Source organism: Tetrao urogallus (genome assembly GCF_951394365.1).
Source record: "Tetrao urogallus genome assembly, chromosome: 6".
In the NCBI taxonomy this organism is placed as follows: domain Eukaryota; kingdom Metazoa; phylum Chordata; class Aves; order Galliformes; family Phasianidae; genus Tetrao; species Tetrao urogallus.
The window spans coordinates 53,008,713-53,025,454 of record NC_136819.1 but is presented as its reverse complement, the minus strand read 5'-3'; the positions used below and the strand labels follow the sequence as shown (position 1 = coordinate 53,025,454).

The following is a 16,742-nucleotide window of genomic DNA, read 5'->3' as shown; positions in this document are numbered from 1 at the left end:
CCAGTAATGCGGTAGGAACACTTTTAGATCTAGAATATTTCTCAAGCGTAAAATTGCTGTTGTGATTTCTTTTTTAGATCTGTTTGAGGAGCTGTCAAGAGCTGTGGTTTCTTGGCAGTTTCATTATTAAATTCCTTCCATTTTCCACTTTCTCACTATTTTGGCCAGAAAGTCACATTTAATTCAGTATTACTTTGTGTAAATTTCAAAGCTGTATTTTTTCTTTACAGACTGTGTTAGCAATTTTCTTACTGTGTTAAAGATTACTTTAATGCCTTACATATTTTTTTTCTATAATAGGTCTGGGATTTTTTCAGAGACTGAGATTTCACCTAATTAAATATCCAACTATTGTGATTTTTCTTTTAATGCTAAAATTCACTTTCACCAAATATTAACATAATGTATTGGATTTTGTAGTAAATTCGGAGCACTAAATTCATGTAATTTAAAATGCAAACTAAGGATAGAATAAAACTCCTTAGTGAACAAATGTTTATGTACAGAGCGATTACATTATCTGAATGATTCCACTGCTGATAATATTTAGGAGAAACTTATACAGTGGCATACCCTAAAAACATAGCATGCTTGCATTACTGATACTTGCATTGCTGTGATGTACCAAACTGTACTGATGTCCCAGTGTTTCTTAATACTGAATTTCTCCATGCATTGCCCCATAGAAAATTTCTGCCTACGTGTTTTCTTCGCCTGCCTCCCTCCTTAGGCTTCCTTTGATGCTGCTTTTAATGGTAAATCCAGACTCCTTTATGACAGGTGAGGCAGCCCTGGCTGGCTGATAGCTGGAGCACGTGAGCAGTACTTTGGTCTCAGCGAGAGAGCCACCTTTGCCCTTTAAGCTTATGTTTGTTTGGCCTCCTTTTTAGGATTGAAGACAACATGTTTAAAAACGGGCTTACTTTCAGTAAAATCTGATGGAAACTTAAGGTAGTTTTGGCTCCTTTGAACTATTGTAAGTCCCAGGTGTGGTCACAAGGAGTAGTGGCTGGTGACTTGATCCCACAGTTGAGTACTGGGTAATGATGAATTTGAAAGTAAAATCATAGAATCGTTTCAGTTGGAAAGGTCCTTTAAAAGTCATGTGATCCAACCCCCCCTGCAATAAACAGGGACACCCACAGCTCCATCAGGTGCTCAGAGCCCATCCAGCCTGACCTTGAATGCCTCCAAGGGCAGGGCACCCACCACCTCTCTGGGTAACCTGTGCCAATGCTTCAGCAACCTTATTGTAAAAAAACAAACAGCCAAAAAAAAAAAACCCACCAAGAAACTTCTTCCTTATATCCAGTCTAAATCTCCCTCTTTTGTTTGAAATGATTTCCTCTTGTCCTATTACAACAGATTCTGCTAAGGAGTCTGTCCCCTCCTTTCCTGCAGCCCTCTTTTGGATACTGACAGGCTGTTCTCAGGTCACCTCAGAGCCTTCTCTTCTCCATTCTGAACAGCCCCAGCTCTCTCAGCCTGTCCTTTGGAGGAGCTGTTCCATCCCTTGGAGCATTTGTGTGGCCCTCCTCTGGATGCACTCCAACAGGTCCACATCTCTCCTGTACTGAGGACTCCTCATTTGGATGCAGTTCTCCAGATGAGGTCTCACCAGCTCAGAGCAGAGGTGCAGGATCGCCCCTCTCCCTGACCTGCTGACCACGCTGCTTTTGATGCGGCCCAGGATACGTTTGGCTTTCTGGGCTGTGAGGACACATTGCTGGCTCCTGTCCAGCTTGCCGTCCCCCATCTTGTATTGCTAGTAGGGGTTGCTGCGACCCAAGTGCAAGACCTTGCACTGGGCTGTGTTGAACCTCATGAGAAAGTCCTGAACTTGTAAGCTAGCCTAGGAAATGAATTGATGTTTTACATTCTTAAAATACTTTCACACTTTACTTATCTCTTTACAATGTTGTTATTTGTTGTTACTGTTCTCTCCCTAGGCTGCAAGATAGGGTGAGTAGTTGTACATTGCACAAGGTGTCTTTTTCTTTCAGACCACTACTTTACATCAGCAGCTTGAGCAGTGACTGCAGCAGCAAGTGCTGGCAGGAGTTTCTGGGGTGCAGAAGTGTTGCATCCCAGCACCTCACCTGTATTTGCGTTCTGCTGCAGTTTAACTTGGGCTTGTTCTTCCATTTTTTGTCTTGCTAATGAAATTTAGAAGCAGTTGCATTCAGTAAGCATTTGTATTCCTTGACTTCTTCACAGACATGTTACTGGACCTCAGTGATCTTCTTCAGGTATTGTATCTATTTTCTATGGGAAAATTCTCATGATAAAGGTTACTTTCAAGCAAAGTGCTGTCAGTGTGGGCTATTTGTGATGCTTTAATTTCTCGGTAAGATTTCTGAATTGGAAAATCACTGGGTTTGTAACTTAGTAATTGCTCAGTGAAATTAAATATCAAGGTATCTTTTGCTTTTAACGTTGCAAGTAGTGTATCAAGAGTCAGTCTGATGCTTTCTTCAGGATTCAGAGTCACTGCAGTGGCACAAGGTCAGTTGTTACGCGTTTTTAACATAACAATAGAAGAAGACAAAACTCTTTGTAGGTAATATGGTGTACATGGATCAGTGTATGCCAGGGACTTGTTTTATGAACCATATTTTGAACAAAATGTATTTGCTCTTTGTGTGGAAATAGAAAGCTCTGCTGACATACGCTGCCTTACTCGCATTCTCCACGTTCGAGCTGTTTTACATACAATGTGAGTAGGTTAGTTACATCTATTTTTGTCCTCCCAGCTGTCTTGGTAAATGGCATCCCTCTGAAGACTATTTATTGCTTAAAGCAATCTACTGGAATTACAATAATCAAATGAATCTTTAATTCTTAAAATTACTAAGGTTTGTTTTGTTTTTTGGGTTTTTTTTGCAAGCTCTTATTGAATTATTTTGATTGCTTGTAAGTAAATACTGCATATGTAGATTGGGGGGGTTTATTTCCTATTAAACAAGTAATTTTACATAGTAGTTGCTATGAAATAGGATGATTGCAGTAATATGGAGTATATCTGTCAAATGTGAAGAAGAGGCATTGAATCTGGAAAAAGAAAAGGATGTCCTGTTGGCAGGGACAAAGATTGAATGATCTGATTTTGTCCCTTCTGTACATTCCAGCCTGAAAAGGTGTCGAGATGGGGCACATATGATCCAAAAGGTTAAAGGGGGGTAGCTGAAGAGATGGGAGAGCCAGGAATAGATCAGTGGTATGGAAATAGCCCTGGAAAGGAGAAGATGATGCAGTGTTTCTCTGTCGTGAACTTTATTTACGTATTTAACTGTGTGAGGATTTGACAGCCTCGATTTCTAGTTTCTTAAAGATGAATCTGAGCTAAAGGAATCTTAAATGTCCTTGTTAACTGTAGTCAGCCAGAAAGCTGTGCTGAAGAAACCGGAAATAAGCTTTTCAGACTTCCTCCAAATTTCTCCTGTCAATCCCAGTTTGTTTTATTAAACAACACAAAAAAGTAAAAAGAAACCAACCACCCTCCATTTTCTATTTTAAGTCAACAGCATATACATGCTTAAAATGAAATTACCTACAATAAAAGCTCCGTAGGTGATTCTTGGTCTTTGATGCTTTGTTTTCCTCTAAAATTAGTGACAAAACATTTACTAACCAGACAGAAAAACTTCCCTGCGTTGTGCTTTAGATCAGTCTTTGCTTGCAGGAGGTATGAAAAGTAAAAGCAATTGGTTTATTGGATGATACTATTACCTTGATTTTTTCATTCAAGGACAGCTCTGCTATTGTGAAGTTGGGATGTGAATATCATTAAAGAAAAAAGAAGGCTGTTAGCGGAAGTGATATTGCTATCTTTCCAAAATATTTAACATGTTTGGAGCTACCTGCACAGCATTTGTACTGCACGTAACCATTTGTTTTTCTGGTGAAATAAGAAAGGTGGCAAATTTGTATCAGGAAAAATAAGTCTGAAAAATGGGTACCAGACCTTCATGAACTCTTGTGCAGATGCTAACAGCCAAGTTTGACCTTTTTCTGTTAAGTGTTCTACTCAGTACAGCTCTGTTGCTGCAGGAGGTAAACTGATCTACAGGATTGTTAATTGTGTGACCGTAGGAATTTTTTAGAATAGAATAGTTTGGTTGGAAGGCACCTTCAGAAATCATTTAGTCCTACTGCCAGTGTTTCTTTTGAAGAAGATTAACAAAGCATCCTTCTGGAGGCTACCGAGTAAGCGCAGAACACCTTGAGATAGATTTTGATGTGTTGAGTGGTGATGGGAGGAAGCACTACTACCTTTCGTGCACTGCTTCATCTAGTAGCAAAACAAAGCGAATCTATCAGCAAAAGCTTAAAGGAAAACCTGTGGGGAAAAAAAAAAGCATCCGCTTCTTTCTCTTGCAGCTGGGCACAATATTTGCTGTGCTGTTCTGCATCTGTGACCTTCAGTATCTGCTGGGAGAGCTGAGATCTCACAACTGGTAGCCGGTTGGTCCCAACATAAGCAAGTTGAGAAGCTGAAAGTGAGAGTCTGTTTAAAAAGCCCTTTCAGTTTTTCTCCTGTACTGATGACTGAGATGGGGGAGCTTGGCTTATTCCACTGGAGAACTATTCCGTTTCATAACAACTTCAGCAACTTCAAAATTTCTGTCAGAATGAAATAAAATGCCCCCTTTTTTTTTTTTCATTGGAAAGGCCAGCTTTTTGTATTTTGCTTTCCATTTTATCTCTAGATGAAATATGTCCTATGTGTTGGAAACCTCCCATTGAAAGTGTCAGATTCAGCGTGCCTCTGGTACACTCAGACTTAAAAGCACTAGCTAAAACGAACTGAAAATGTGCAGAGCAGCTCTACATGCTCCCTGTGCAGAGCAGAAAGGCATGCTGCATGTTGATTGCGTTGGACAGATGATCAGTCACCATTCCCTGACAGGAAAGTACTTGTTTATATTTTCAGATATTGCATTTTACTTGCAAATACAGTCTTCAGAGCGGTCTATAATCAGGCCCTTTGTTTGCTTTTTTGTTATTCCAATCGAAGTGACAGGACTTGCTTGTTGAGGAGAGCTGAGAAGCTTGTCTTGCCTTGGCCCAACTTTTGAACAGTTTGAGTTTGCTCATCTGTTTCAGAGCGTTCATTCCATTCACCTGGAGAACTATTTGGCTCATGTTTGAATGCTGTCTTTCCAATTCTAGGAGACTCCACTTTCTTTTTTAGCCTCTTGTAATCTCCAGTGTCATCATCTTTGCAGTGCAGTCATAAAAGACTTCAGGAAGAGATGTTGGCACTGCTTTGATCTCCAGTTTCAGCCTTGTCAAGTATCATTTTAGTGCGCCGTATGGTGTGTCCTGCTGTTAAATAAGACTAATGCTGCCTGAAGAGATGTTAGAATCAGGCCCTATAGAGCAGCGCACGGCAGGAAGATTAGCAGCAACCAGCATAATAAATGAAAATGAGACATTTCTGCCTTGATATCAAGAAAAGGTTTTTCACGGTGAGGATAGTCAAGCATTGGAACAGGTTGCTCAGAGGAGTTTTGAAGTCCCCTCCTTGGAGGTTCTCCAGACCCTATGCCACCTGCTCTGTTCTGGCAGTGACCCTGCTCTGAGCAGAGGTTGGATTGGAGACGTCCTGAGATCCCTTCCTACCAGAGCTATGCCACGATTCACGGTGAGGGAAGAAGGTGTACAAGAAGAAAAAACCAGTACGTGCTACTTGTCTGTCTGGTCCTTTGGTCTGTCTTCCACTTCAAAACATAACTCTTATCCTCTTCGATTTCTTTCTGTTCAATTTGTGCAGTCAAGTAACAATGCTTCATTGTCCAGAAGGATCATTATTCTAAATTATTTTGGGAAGCTTGTACATGTATTTATTATCTTTACTATTTATTTTATTTTTAAGGCAGCACTGGGCCTTGCTGATTTTTCTGTGCTTGTCACAAATTCCTTCCTTACTTTGTTGCACAGATGGTATAATTCTGATTTATTGTACAGCTGTGGTGTTGGAGGAAGAATGGTAGGACTAGGATGTGATTAGTGAAAAGTGGGTTCTCTCTTTGGGTCCCTAGAATGAAGGCAGAGCTTTAAAATGTAGCAGAAAAGAAGCTGCTTAATTTTGATTTGTGTCTTTTCTTCAGCTGCACTCTGACAAGCTGGGTTTTGTGCACATTTGTGTTTTCTTGTATTGTTTCTCTTTTGAGGTTAAATGTGATGTTCTGGTTCTGATATGGACCCCCAAAATAAGACATTTCAGGCGAATGGTGAAAGAATATATGTATCTAGTTCTTAGGCAGTACTTATTTGCTTCAGTTTTTAATACTCTTTGTTCCTTTAAAAATATTAGCATGTTGACTGCATTGCCTTTATTGCCCCCTTGCAAATTGCTATGTTGATTGAGTTAATTTAAACAACCTGGTTGGGACCTTCAGTCATTACTATACTAGAAATGTTAATAATGAATCAAATAACCACAGGTGTCTCTTCCCCCAGCAACAGACACTCTCCTTAAAAACTCATTTGCTTTTCATGCTTGCTTAATTATTTAGGCAAGCAGCCATGGTTGTTTCACAGTGTGAATTCTCATCGAGTTCCAACTGTCCAGTCTTCATCTTTCTGAACGATGGAAGAACTTACCATCATCACCACTTGTAATATTTTTCCACGATGCTGTGCCATGGTCATGAAAAGCCTTTTTAGAAATTACTTGTAGTGAAAGGGTATTGATTTATTAATTTAGAAACATGAATGAGGACTTTTGCTTGACTGTGATTACAACTTTATTGATTGCTTCTGTCCAGAATTTAATGCATCTGGACCTGTATGAATGGGGGATTCCCTTGTTTCTGAAAAGAGTTTAAAATTCTGGAATGTGTTAGGCTGATGGACAGCTGAATTCCCATGGTGCTGGTATGGAGGTGTTTGTTATTTGTAGAAGTGGAAGTATATTGGTATTTGTGAACATGTCGGGCGTGATCTGAAATCAAGAGGAAATTATGAGAGGATAAGAGTCCCTATGGAAGTGTCCCTTTGAAATCAGCATCTGATGACTGATAGATGTGAAATGAAAAGACTCTGTCTCCGAAAAATACTGTGAAGGGCAAAGAGTATAATAAGTAGGAGGATTTTTCTGTAAAGATCTAAGTGAATAATTGGAAACCATTCCTTCTCCAAGTGCCACTTTTAGCTAATGCAGAGTGTTCTGTAACAAGACAGAGGTGATTGGTAAAGGACAACATCTTGTAGAATCTTGATTTCTCCTGTAAAGACTTAAGGTTAGAAATGGGTTGCTTTGCAGTTCCCGGGTGAGCGTGTACTTCTTGTCTGAAAAAATGTCTAACTGTTCAAGAAAAGAAGGACAAAAAACAGGATGTGGTGGCAGATCCATATGCTTACAAGTGCATTCCATTGAATGTGAACGGAATGTAAAATAATGTAGTAAAATATGAGGATGTGCGGATATTTTAGAATACCCACTATAGAAGAGGTTGATGCTCCTTTCATTTTGTATTAAGTGTTGCTGCTCAGGCCTAATGCTTGCATCTAATTTAGGGAATTTTAATATCTGATCAAAATATGAGAACAGTACAGGGATCACAAGTCTTTGGAAAGTCAATGAAACAATTGCTACACTTTGACTGAAGAGAGTTTGGGAAAATTCTGGCTTTCATTTTGATTCTCATAAATTTAAGAAGTGGGGAAAAGAGACCAAAGTTAATGTGTAAGCTTCAAAGCTGCTGCTGTTCAACTCTAAGCCAGAGACATTGTTCTAGAAGGGCATTTTTGTTTATTCAACATTCTAAGAACTCATAAAATTAGGTTTTATGAATGCAAATGTCATATGGTTCTAAATTTGGAACATGAAGCTTCTGATGGATTGGAGTAGATGAATTTTTATTACAAGTTCTTAACGACGAAAACTAGACATTCATGTAGCCCACTAAATTAATCCCTTTAATTTGCAAAGCTTAGTGGTGTGCAAAAAATGTACCAAAGATGAATAAAGATAGGTTCTTTCTGTGTGCTACTATATATCTGTAATTTTTCCATCTATCACAGGAGGGGTGTGTGTGTACTGGTTCAAATCAGTGACGGCGCTATTAAATGTTAGTGTGAGGGTCTTCTGCTAGCAGTGGAAATGATGTGCCTTGTTGAGCAAGTCATTACTGATTTTGGGGTGAGCTTTAAGCTGTACTGAATACCCTGCTTTGAACATTTGGTAAGTTCCAGGGATGATCAGTGTTTTGTTTTACGGGGCCCGAAATATTTCTTGAACTGATTTGCCAGGAAAACTGGAACCAGTTGAGTATTTCTGATTCTTTCTGTGCCTTTACACTGACATTCAAGAAGTGTGAGCTCCAATACAGAGCACATAATGCGCTGAGCATCATACCTTCTTTCTGAATTGGTAGCATGCAGATACTGCCAAGTGCTCTTTTGATCAAAGGAAATACCCTGATGTACCATTTCAATTTGAATTTCTTATTTTGTGTAAATACACTGCCTACATCTTGCAGTCGGGTCATAAAACACTGCCGACGCAGGTGAGGTGGAAAAGCAGGTTGGGTTTGAGTGTATTGTTTCCCAGAGCATGGATCTGGAGACCTTTAGGCAGGGCAAGGATGGGAATTTTGAAGTAAAAAAGTCACGGCAGTTTTATAATGCATTTTTCTTTGCTTCAGCTTTAATTCAGCACTTGTTTTGTTAGTTAGAACATAGCTTTAAAAACAAAAATCAAAAAACCCTGCCTTCTTATGCCTCTTTGTATTTATTTGTTCTTTGATGATTGCATTTCTGGAAAGTCTCCTTGGGAGGAGTTTCGTATAATGACGTGGTTATTTGGGGATACGCATGAAGAGTTTTGGATATCCTGGCAGAAAATCCAGAGGGAAAAATACTTGACTGAATCTGAGGCTTTCTCTAGACTAAATTGAAAGAACTAGATGAGTTTGTGACGCTCTGATGGAAACATTGCATGTACTTGGCTCCACTGAAGTAACTTTATTGATTTGTGCAGTGAAATCATCCTTGCAGAGCAAGATCTAAGCGATGAGGTTCAAGATTTATAGTAACTCAGTCAGCCAACTTAGAAGGCTGAAACTACAGCCAAACCCCCACTCTTTATGTTAATATTTTTTGGACAGAAGGTCAAAACAGTCCATTCCAAAGTTGCAGTGAACGTAGAGCATTGAAAGCCAGCTGAAACACTGCAGCTATTTTGCTTTAGTAATGTCTCTGTGGCTCATGGAAAGTCACGTGCTCCCAAGCTCCTGTATGAATTGCCAGATTCAGTAGATGCTTATTTTTCTCTGCTGAATTCGATGACTTATTTCCTGAGTACGCTTCTTGTTCAGAGGTTATATTTTGTTTGCTTCCTTGCCATAGAATAGTATTGCTATGTCATCTAGCAAAAGGATGGTCGTATTTCAGACTGCACTTCTGTATGGGATGGGCCAGTCTAACCATCAGTCACACAAAGCATGGAATGTATCCAGTGATCTCCACTAAATATGGACTAAATTAATGCCATATCACGTACACTTACTTGATTGAGCATTTACTTTCAGGATATGTGATAATTCTGAGGATTTATTTGAAATCTTCCCTTTTTCACATTTGAATTCACACACCAAAAAAAATCACGCTAAGAAAGTTTTCGCGTGAAGAAGAGCAAGGCTTGGTGAAAGCGTGCCAGTATTTTGTTTGCTTTGTCACTAACTTGGTGAAACATCTATGTGCTTGAAGGGAAAGCTGCTTTTAAACTGATAAAGCTCTTTTCTTAAACTGAAGGGCAGTGCTTAGTAACAGGTTATGTATTTCCATGGACAACACCATTGTGTCATTGGCTGCTTAGTGAACGTGTTCATCACCATGGCACAGGAAGGAGAGAGGCAGTTCTGTTGCATGAAAGCAATAGAGAACACACTACCAGGAAAAATAAATACATAAAAACCACCACCTTTTTTTTGTCCAGGAGGAGAATAGAGTTTTTAATACTGACTTCAACCTTTATGAGTGCCTTGGGAAGCAAGGTGAGCATGGAGCTTCGTGGGAATGTTTGGAGCTAATTGGGAATTGAAGAATATCCTGCCTTTCTTGTTGACCACAAAACACATCTTAAGATAGCAAAATAAAACTTCCTCAGACTTTACAAACACAGCTGTAATTGCCTATGCCATAAATTGCAAATCAGAGTATGAAGAGCAGCTCCTCCCATCACTTTACATCCTCCGAGTTGAGCAGTTGGGGTGGAGAGCAGAGAGTGGTGGCTTGGAAAGTGAGGCTGTGCTGGGCTCCTTAGATTTGTTGTGCTTTAGAGTTGCTTTTTTTTTTTTTTCAGGTTGGTTTGTTGATTTTATTTTTTTTTTTAACTGATGAGTGATGTGGGTCAATGTCCAAACCCATCAGAACCAACAAATAACCTAGGGCGTGTAGCACTGCTCCTTTCCTTGGTAGAAAAGTTTGGTTTGCACCTGTGCAGCACTTAATTATCTCACTTAACATGATTGTACAGAGCTGAAATTTGCACTAACTTGTGATTATTTCCTGAGGGTTTGTTACATCACAAGATAAATGACCCTGTAAAATCTACTTACTGCTTTAAGATGTTAGGTGACAACTGAGAAGTTGTCCAAGTACCACAGAACACCACTGAGTCCTCTGAGGAGCATAATGAACAGCTCTTTGTAGGTTTCTTTCACTATCAACTCATGCTTTGATTTCCAACAGTTGTGCAGCTTTTGACGGGCACCAGGTTCTGCTCTGTGCCTATGAATTTCTTGTATTATTTTAATTGAAATTCTTAAAGCAAGTTGTTTAAGATTTCGGAAGATTGTTGGTTTTTTTTTCCTTTACAATTAAAAGGTGTGTTGAAAACATTTGTGGTTTAAGATTTAAATAATGATTTTTGTCTTTTACCAGGTGAATGTCTATGTGCTGGGAAAAACTTTCCTTCTGTTGGCAAGAGAACTCTGCATAAATGCTCCAGCCATAGGTACTTCTTTACACTTTGACTTTCGGGTATATTTTTTGTATGATTTCTTTAGAAGAATCTGTTATGAACGTGTAGTACTGATTTACTAAAGTGGTAACTTAAAATGAAGCTGGAATCAATCCATCAATACTGATCTCCTTTATGTAAGACCTTAGAGGTGGTAGATGCTGTCCTCTTCTACAATTTTGATGCTTTTTCTGCAAGTAGCTTAGGCAATATTAAGAAAATTGATGATACATGACAAATGTGTGCTTATCTGCAAGTTTGCATTGGCCTGTAAAACTTCAGTTCCACAAGAACATCTTGTAAGCATTTGCTAAACAGACTATCAGTCCATCACTGTAGTTGCAGTGTTCAGTGTTTGAAATATAAGTGACCTGAAGGAAAACAGGGTGCAGCATTTTCAAAGTATGCAGCTTTTTCCCAGGTATTTGAATAGCTTTTTAATTAATAAGTCAGTGTTCAAATCAAGCACACAGTATTATGTGTCAAAAGGGTGAAAAGCTCTTGTCTAGGTTGTAGCTTTTGAGCCAAGGGAATTCACGCCAATTCCTGCTATAAAAAAGTTTTTAGAGAGGTCTTGTGACTGTTGCCCACCTCTGTGCAGAATTCTTTTCCCTGTATCTTAACCCACCATCACTCCCACTCTCCTTAATCTGTACTGAGAGAATCAGATGCCTTTGTGCTCAAGAACACATGCACCCTCCTTCAGATGTACTCAGCTGGTCACATAACTGTGTTCCTGCTCTTTCAGTTTGCAGCAGGAGAAGCAGCAGCTCCCATACTGAGCATCATCATAATGGTATCCAGAAAGCAGTATACAGGCAGGACACAGCTATCTCCAATTGTTGCAGTGAGCAGGATTAGTTGGTAAATCAGTTAGCACAGCCTGATGTCCTGTACACACATCTTGTTTCCAATAATTCAGTTCCCTTATTTCTTTTCCTGCTTTTTTTTTTTTTTTTTTTTTTTTTTCTGAGAGGCAAAATTTTATTACAGTTTAGTTTAAAGGTAAGAAAAGAATAATGCAGCTCAGGTGAAAAACAGAGAACTTGAAGTTGAAGGTAGAGGTACCTGTTATATGTGCTAAAAAATTGTAAATTGGATCATTGTATGATTACAATATTTTTATAAAGAACAGTAAGAATTTCCCATTGGTTCAACTGTAGTGGTGGTCAGATGCTTGAGGAATATACGTATCTTAGTCTCTGAGAAAACTGAAGGATGCTAGCTATAAAAATGACTGATAGCCCCAAAACTACACAGGGAGAAAAAGCCTGACAGCTTTTCCTTATGGTGGCTTCCCTCAGTAATTTTGAGTGACCGTACTGTAAATCTGTCTGCTCCTAAAGGTGAGATGTGATGTATATTTAAGTAGTGGCTGTCAGTGTTACAGCTTGTGACTGCACGAGGCTTTATCTGTCTGCCCTGACACTGGCTGCTCAAGTCTGGTGCATTCTGACAGTGCAGGTGTTACTGCTGCTGTTTGCTGGGCAGGATGGAGGCTAACACACATGATGCCAAAAGCAGAACGCAAACAGACACGAGGTTTCATCAGTGCTCAGGTTTTTTCTGTTCAGCTTAGGTGACCCACAGCCAACCACTGAGCCTCCTTCCTCCTGTCCTTCTTGGTGAAGGACAATGAGGGCTGCCTGATGGATGGGCTTTGCAGGTGGGGGAGCCTTTCTATGTGCAGCATTGCTCACACCTTGCAGGGGACAGGCAGCCAGTAGTGTTACCACCCATTAACTACGCTGTAGCTGAACTAACAGACAAACCATAACATCAGTAAGGGGCAGCACGCAGGATTTAGGGCAAGTAGAAATGTTTTATATTTCACCGATTCATAAACTGCTCTAGTTTAGAACATTCTGTTTGAGTCAGCTGCAGTCTGCAAGTTAGTTATCTATATACAAAATAAATGCACTGTATGTGCAAAATTTAACATTTTTCTGCTCACTGCAGTCTTAATTAAGTCAAATAGCTTATGAATAAATAAAATAAGATTAAATTCAAGAGCATTCCTTCACTTATTGGGTATAGCATGATGTAGCAGATAGGTAAGTAGCGTAACATTCCATACTGCTGTACAGTTCTGTAGTAAAACCGAAGAATCCCTTAATGTGCAGCGTTGCAGTACTGGAATACAATCAAGGTGAAATGCATCATGCATAGAAAATGAGCTCAGGGATTTGTCCTCCTTGTACCCCAGTCCCGTTGGTGCTGTCCGAGGAGCACTGGAACTGGAAGGTCACTTTCCCGCACTGCACTTCAGTCATTCCCTCCTGCCCGAAGTAACTGAGCTCATTGCCGTCCAGAATGGCACTTACATTGTAAAACGTGTCCTGCTCGACCTGCACCGGGTGCTCAAACCACACCGAGAAGGTATTACTGGAGCCGTCGGAGGTAAACTTTGTCAGATTCTGAGCAAGGACAACTCCTAAGCGCTTCAGTTCAATTTTGACGCTGTATTCAGCTTTGCCACAACTCGACCCATACAATCCCAGTCCCGCTATAAATATCCGTTTGTCTACAGCAAACTGAATACTGTCGCACCGCCCCCGGTACCTCCACTGGTTACTGCGGTACGCGGACGACTGAAAGCGATGGCAGCGCTGCGGCACCAGTCCTTTCCTTTTTGTCAGCGGAAACTCGAGTTTGGGTTTGTTGGCAGCCGTGTACCACAGGAATATGTTGTGCGTCTCCTCCAGCGTGAGGATGTCGGACTGGGCCGCCCCGTTGGCGAACTCTTCCAAAGTCATCGTGGGGATCCGCACCAAGTACAGCGCTTTCCCCAACACGTTCCTCTTGTTGCGCGGCGTCACCGGCAGCCCCTGCCTCTTGCACTCTGCCTCCGCCCAGTTGAGAACGGCCTCAAACACCACCACCTCCTTGGTGTTGAGGGCCTCCCGCGTCACGATGATCTCCAGCGTCTGCAGGTCGATCTCGCAGAACCCTTCCGACTTGAGCGCCATCTCAGCCTGAGCATCGATCACCTCCCAGCAGCGCTGCGTCAGCTCTGGCTCCTCAAAGAGCCGGCTCTGGGACAGCAGGACACAAGCGTTCTTCGCCTCCAAGCTCGTCTCCAGAAAGTTGACGCACGCCTTCGCCAGGGCCGGCACGATGTACTTCTTGGCAGCGTAGAGCGTCGCCAGCACCGTGTCGGCTTCCAGGTCTATCTCATCGCTGTACATGTATCTAGGTGAGAAAAGAAGTTTCTTAAGGGAAAGCGCATAGGCACAGCCCGTGGAAAACTCATCTCTAGTCATCGTTGCTGGCTGTTAGTCAGACGTTCAGCATCTGACAGCTCATGAAGCATTAAATATGTGCGCTTGCACGACGCTGAGCGGGAGCTGCATATTCTATAAGCCACTTTGATTCCATCCACATAATTAGTAGACTCGGAGCGGCCACTTACTTTAATAGGATTAGAAAGGCTGCGGGTTCCACATCTGGGATATGGATTTCGGATTTGACCTCGGCGAGATCGCCGTAAAACATAGCGTAGAAGACGGAGCTGCCCACTGCCAGCACGTACTGCAAAACAGAGAGAGCACCTCAGCACCGCGCCTCTCCCTCCGACCGCCCCACGCGCGCAGCGCCGCTGGGACGAGGAGAACCGAGACGCGGAACCCGAGTGCGCGCAGCGAGCCGCGCTCCGCACCAACCTTATGGGCAGGAACTTTCTTGGATGCCCCCGGCGGGCCCACGATGAAGTGGACGTCAGCCATGAGCTCGTTATTGAACATCAGCGCGTTCCTGCGGACGAGGGCAGGGAGAGGCCGGTTAGCGGCGGGCGGCCCGGACCCACGCACCCACCCGACCCGGGGGGGGCCCGGCCTCACCTCTCGCGCAGCGTGGGGTGGCACGACTGCCAGCTGGCGCTCTCCAAGTTGTTGTTGTTGAGGTTCTGGAGCTGGGGCGGCGGGGGCGGCTGCGCGCTCTGCTGCAGCTGCAGCGCGGGCTTCTTGCTGCCGGCGGCGGCGGCGGCGTTGCTGTTGGCGATATTGGTGTTGGCAGGGTAAAGTTCTGCGGCCATCTTCTTCTTCAGGGCCAGGGGCACTGCCTCAGAGCATCCTGGCGCCTTGCCGTTTGACCTGACGCTCTTTTTGGACTTCTTTAAGGTCTCTGGAAGCAGAAGAAAAAAAGTCAAACACTTCATGATCCTGCCATTGAGGCACCCATGGGGCAGTGGCATCGGCGAGAGGGACCGCCGGCTCCCGAACCAGGTCCCGCGTTGTGGATGGGCGCTCCCAGGCCGCCGTCACGGAGCGCTCCGGTGCTCACCTCGCAGCGGGCAGTGCGGGCGGGCGGCTCCGGCCCCCGAGGAGGAGGAAGAGAAGAAAAACCAGCCAAAAAAAAAAAAAAAAAAAAAAAAAAAAAGCCAAAAAAAAAAAGCCAAAAAAAACCCAGCACACCACCACAATCCCCACGGATCCAGCAGGGCACGGCGTCAATCCGCAGATTCTCCAGGTGTTACCGCCCGCCGCCGGCTCCCCTCCGCTCCGCTCCGTCCTTCCCCTCCCGGTGCTGGAGGCGGCGGCGGCGGGGGCACATCCGGGCCGGGGCGGCGGCGGCTCTCCGCAGTCCGCTGCCGGGCGCACCAACTTTCCTCCTCCTCCTCCTCTCCCCGCGGCGGCCGCCGCCTCCTCCTCCGCCGCCGCCGCACGGCGCTGCTCCTCCGCGCTGCTCCCGCCCGCCCCGGGGGCGTTGCTGGCGGCGGGGCGCCCCGGCTGCTCCGCGGCGGAGGCAGCGCTGCCCCGGGCGCTCCCCTCACGGCTGTGCTCGGCGCGGCTCTGCCGGGCCCTGCCTCCTCCTCCCGCCCTAAGAGGAGCGCCGCGCCGCGCGTCACGGCTCCCGCGCCAATGGGGAGCGCCGGGGCGCGGCGGGGAGAGCCGCCCCCCGCTCGGCGACGTGCGCCGGGCAGCGCCGCCCGCTCCTCCCCGCTGCGCCCGCTCGGGGGCGCCGTGCCGAGCGCTGCCGGAACGGCGCCGCGGAGAGACCCGGGGCGGGTGGCCCTCGGAGGTGCCCGGGCGGCCCGGGCGGGGGCGCCGCCGCGCCGTGCACTGCGGTGGGGGGAGGCCGGGCCGGCGGCGGGGGCATGGCCGGGGCTGAACTGCGGGAAGAAGGGGAAGCGCGGGCTGCTGCACTGGGATCTGCTGCAGGGCTTGCTCTCCTGATTCATTTCTCTCTCTCTCGTTTTTTTTCTTTTATAGTTTGTCTCCCATTTATCTTTTTCCACTGTTTTATTTTCCTCTATTTACTTTTTCACCACCCCTTTTATTTTGCTTTTCACTTTTTCCCTTCTCCTTCCCCTTTCATTTCTCCTTGTATTTTCCTCCCCTTTTACTTCTCCCTTTCCATTCCCCTAATTCTACTTTCTCCCTTGTTTTCTTGCTCCCTTCTGCTTTCCTGTTTCTTTTTTTCTCCTTTTACTTTTCTTCCCCTACTTTTTGTCTGCTCCCCTTTTATCTCACCCCACTTTCCATTTTCCCCTTTTATTTTTTCCTCTTCTTATTGTCCCTTTTTTACTCCCACCCCTTTTAGCCTTTCTCCCTCTTTAATCTTTTCTCCTTTTATTTTCCTCCTCTGTCGCCTTGCAGCCCCTCACAGACCCCCACCCTTCACTCTACAGCTCCATGCCATGCCCTCAGCCCGGGGTCTCTCTGTAGGCAGGGGCTGTGCTGCATGGAAGGACTGCCGTTGGTTTCAGCAGCATTTTACGAGTGTTTGTTCATTATTATTTTTTTAATCTATGTGGCAGACAGTCATGTTA

At 43.9% G+C, this 16,742-nt stretch overlaps 2 protein-coding genes across 2 annotated transcripts in view; one reads left to right on the top strand and one right to left on the bottom strand.

The window, feature by feature from the left end:
* Positions 1-16,742, top strand: part of BRF1 (BRF1 general transcription factor IIIB subunit) — a gene marked incomplete at both ends in the record, with an annotated part of 159,671 nt that overhangs the window by 62,049 nt on the left and 80,880 nt on the right. Inside the window, 2 exons of the mRNA XM_079537219.1 lie at positions 2,218-2,249; positions 10,894-10,966. Of these exons, the coding sequence (XP_079393345.1) occupies positions 2,218-2,249; positions 10,894-10,966 (105 nt within the window). The remainder of the gene's footprint in view (positions 1-2,217; positions 2,250-10,893; positions 10,967-16,742) is intronic.
* On the bottom strand, positions 13,132-15,164 carry BTBD6 (BTB domain containing 6; the record flags this gene model as incomplete). Its single annotated transcript, XM_079537537.1, has 4 exons — positions 13,132-14,164; positions 14,385-14,503; positions 14,635-14,725; positions 14,812-15,164. The coding sequence occupies 4 exons, from the start codon at positions 15,162-15,164 to the stop codon at positions 13,132-13,134; spliced, it is 1,596 nt and encodes a 531-aa protein (XP_079393663.1).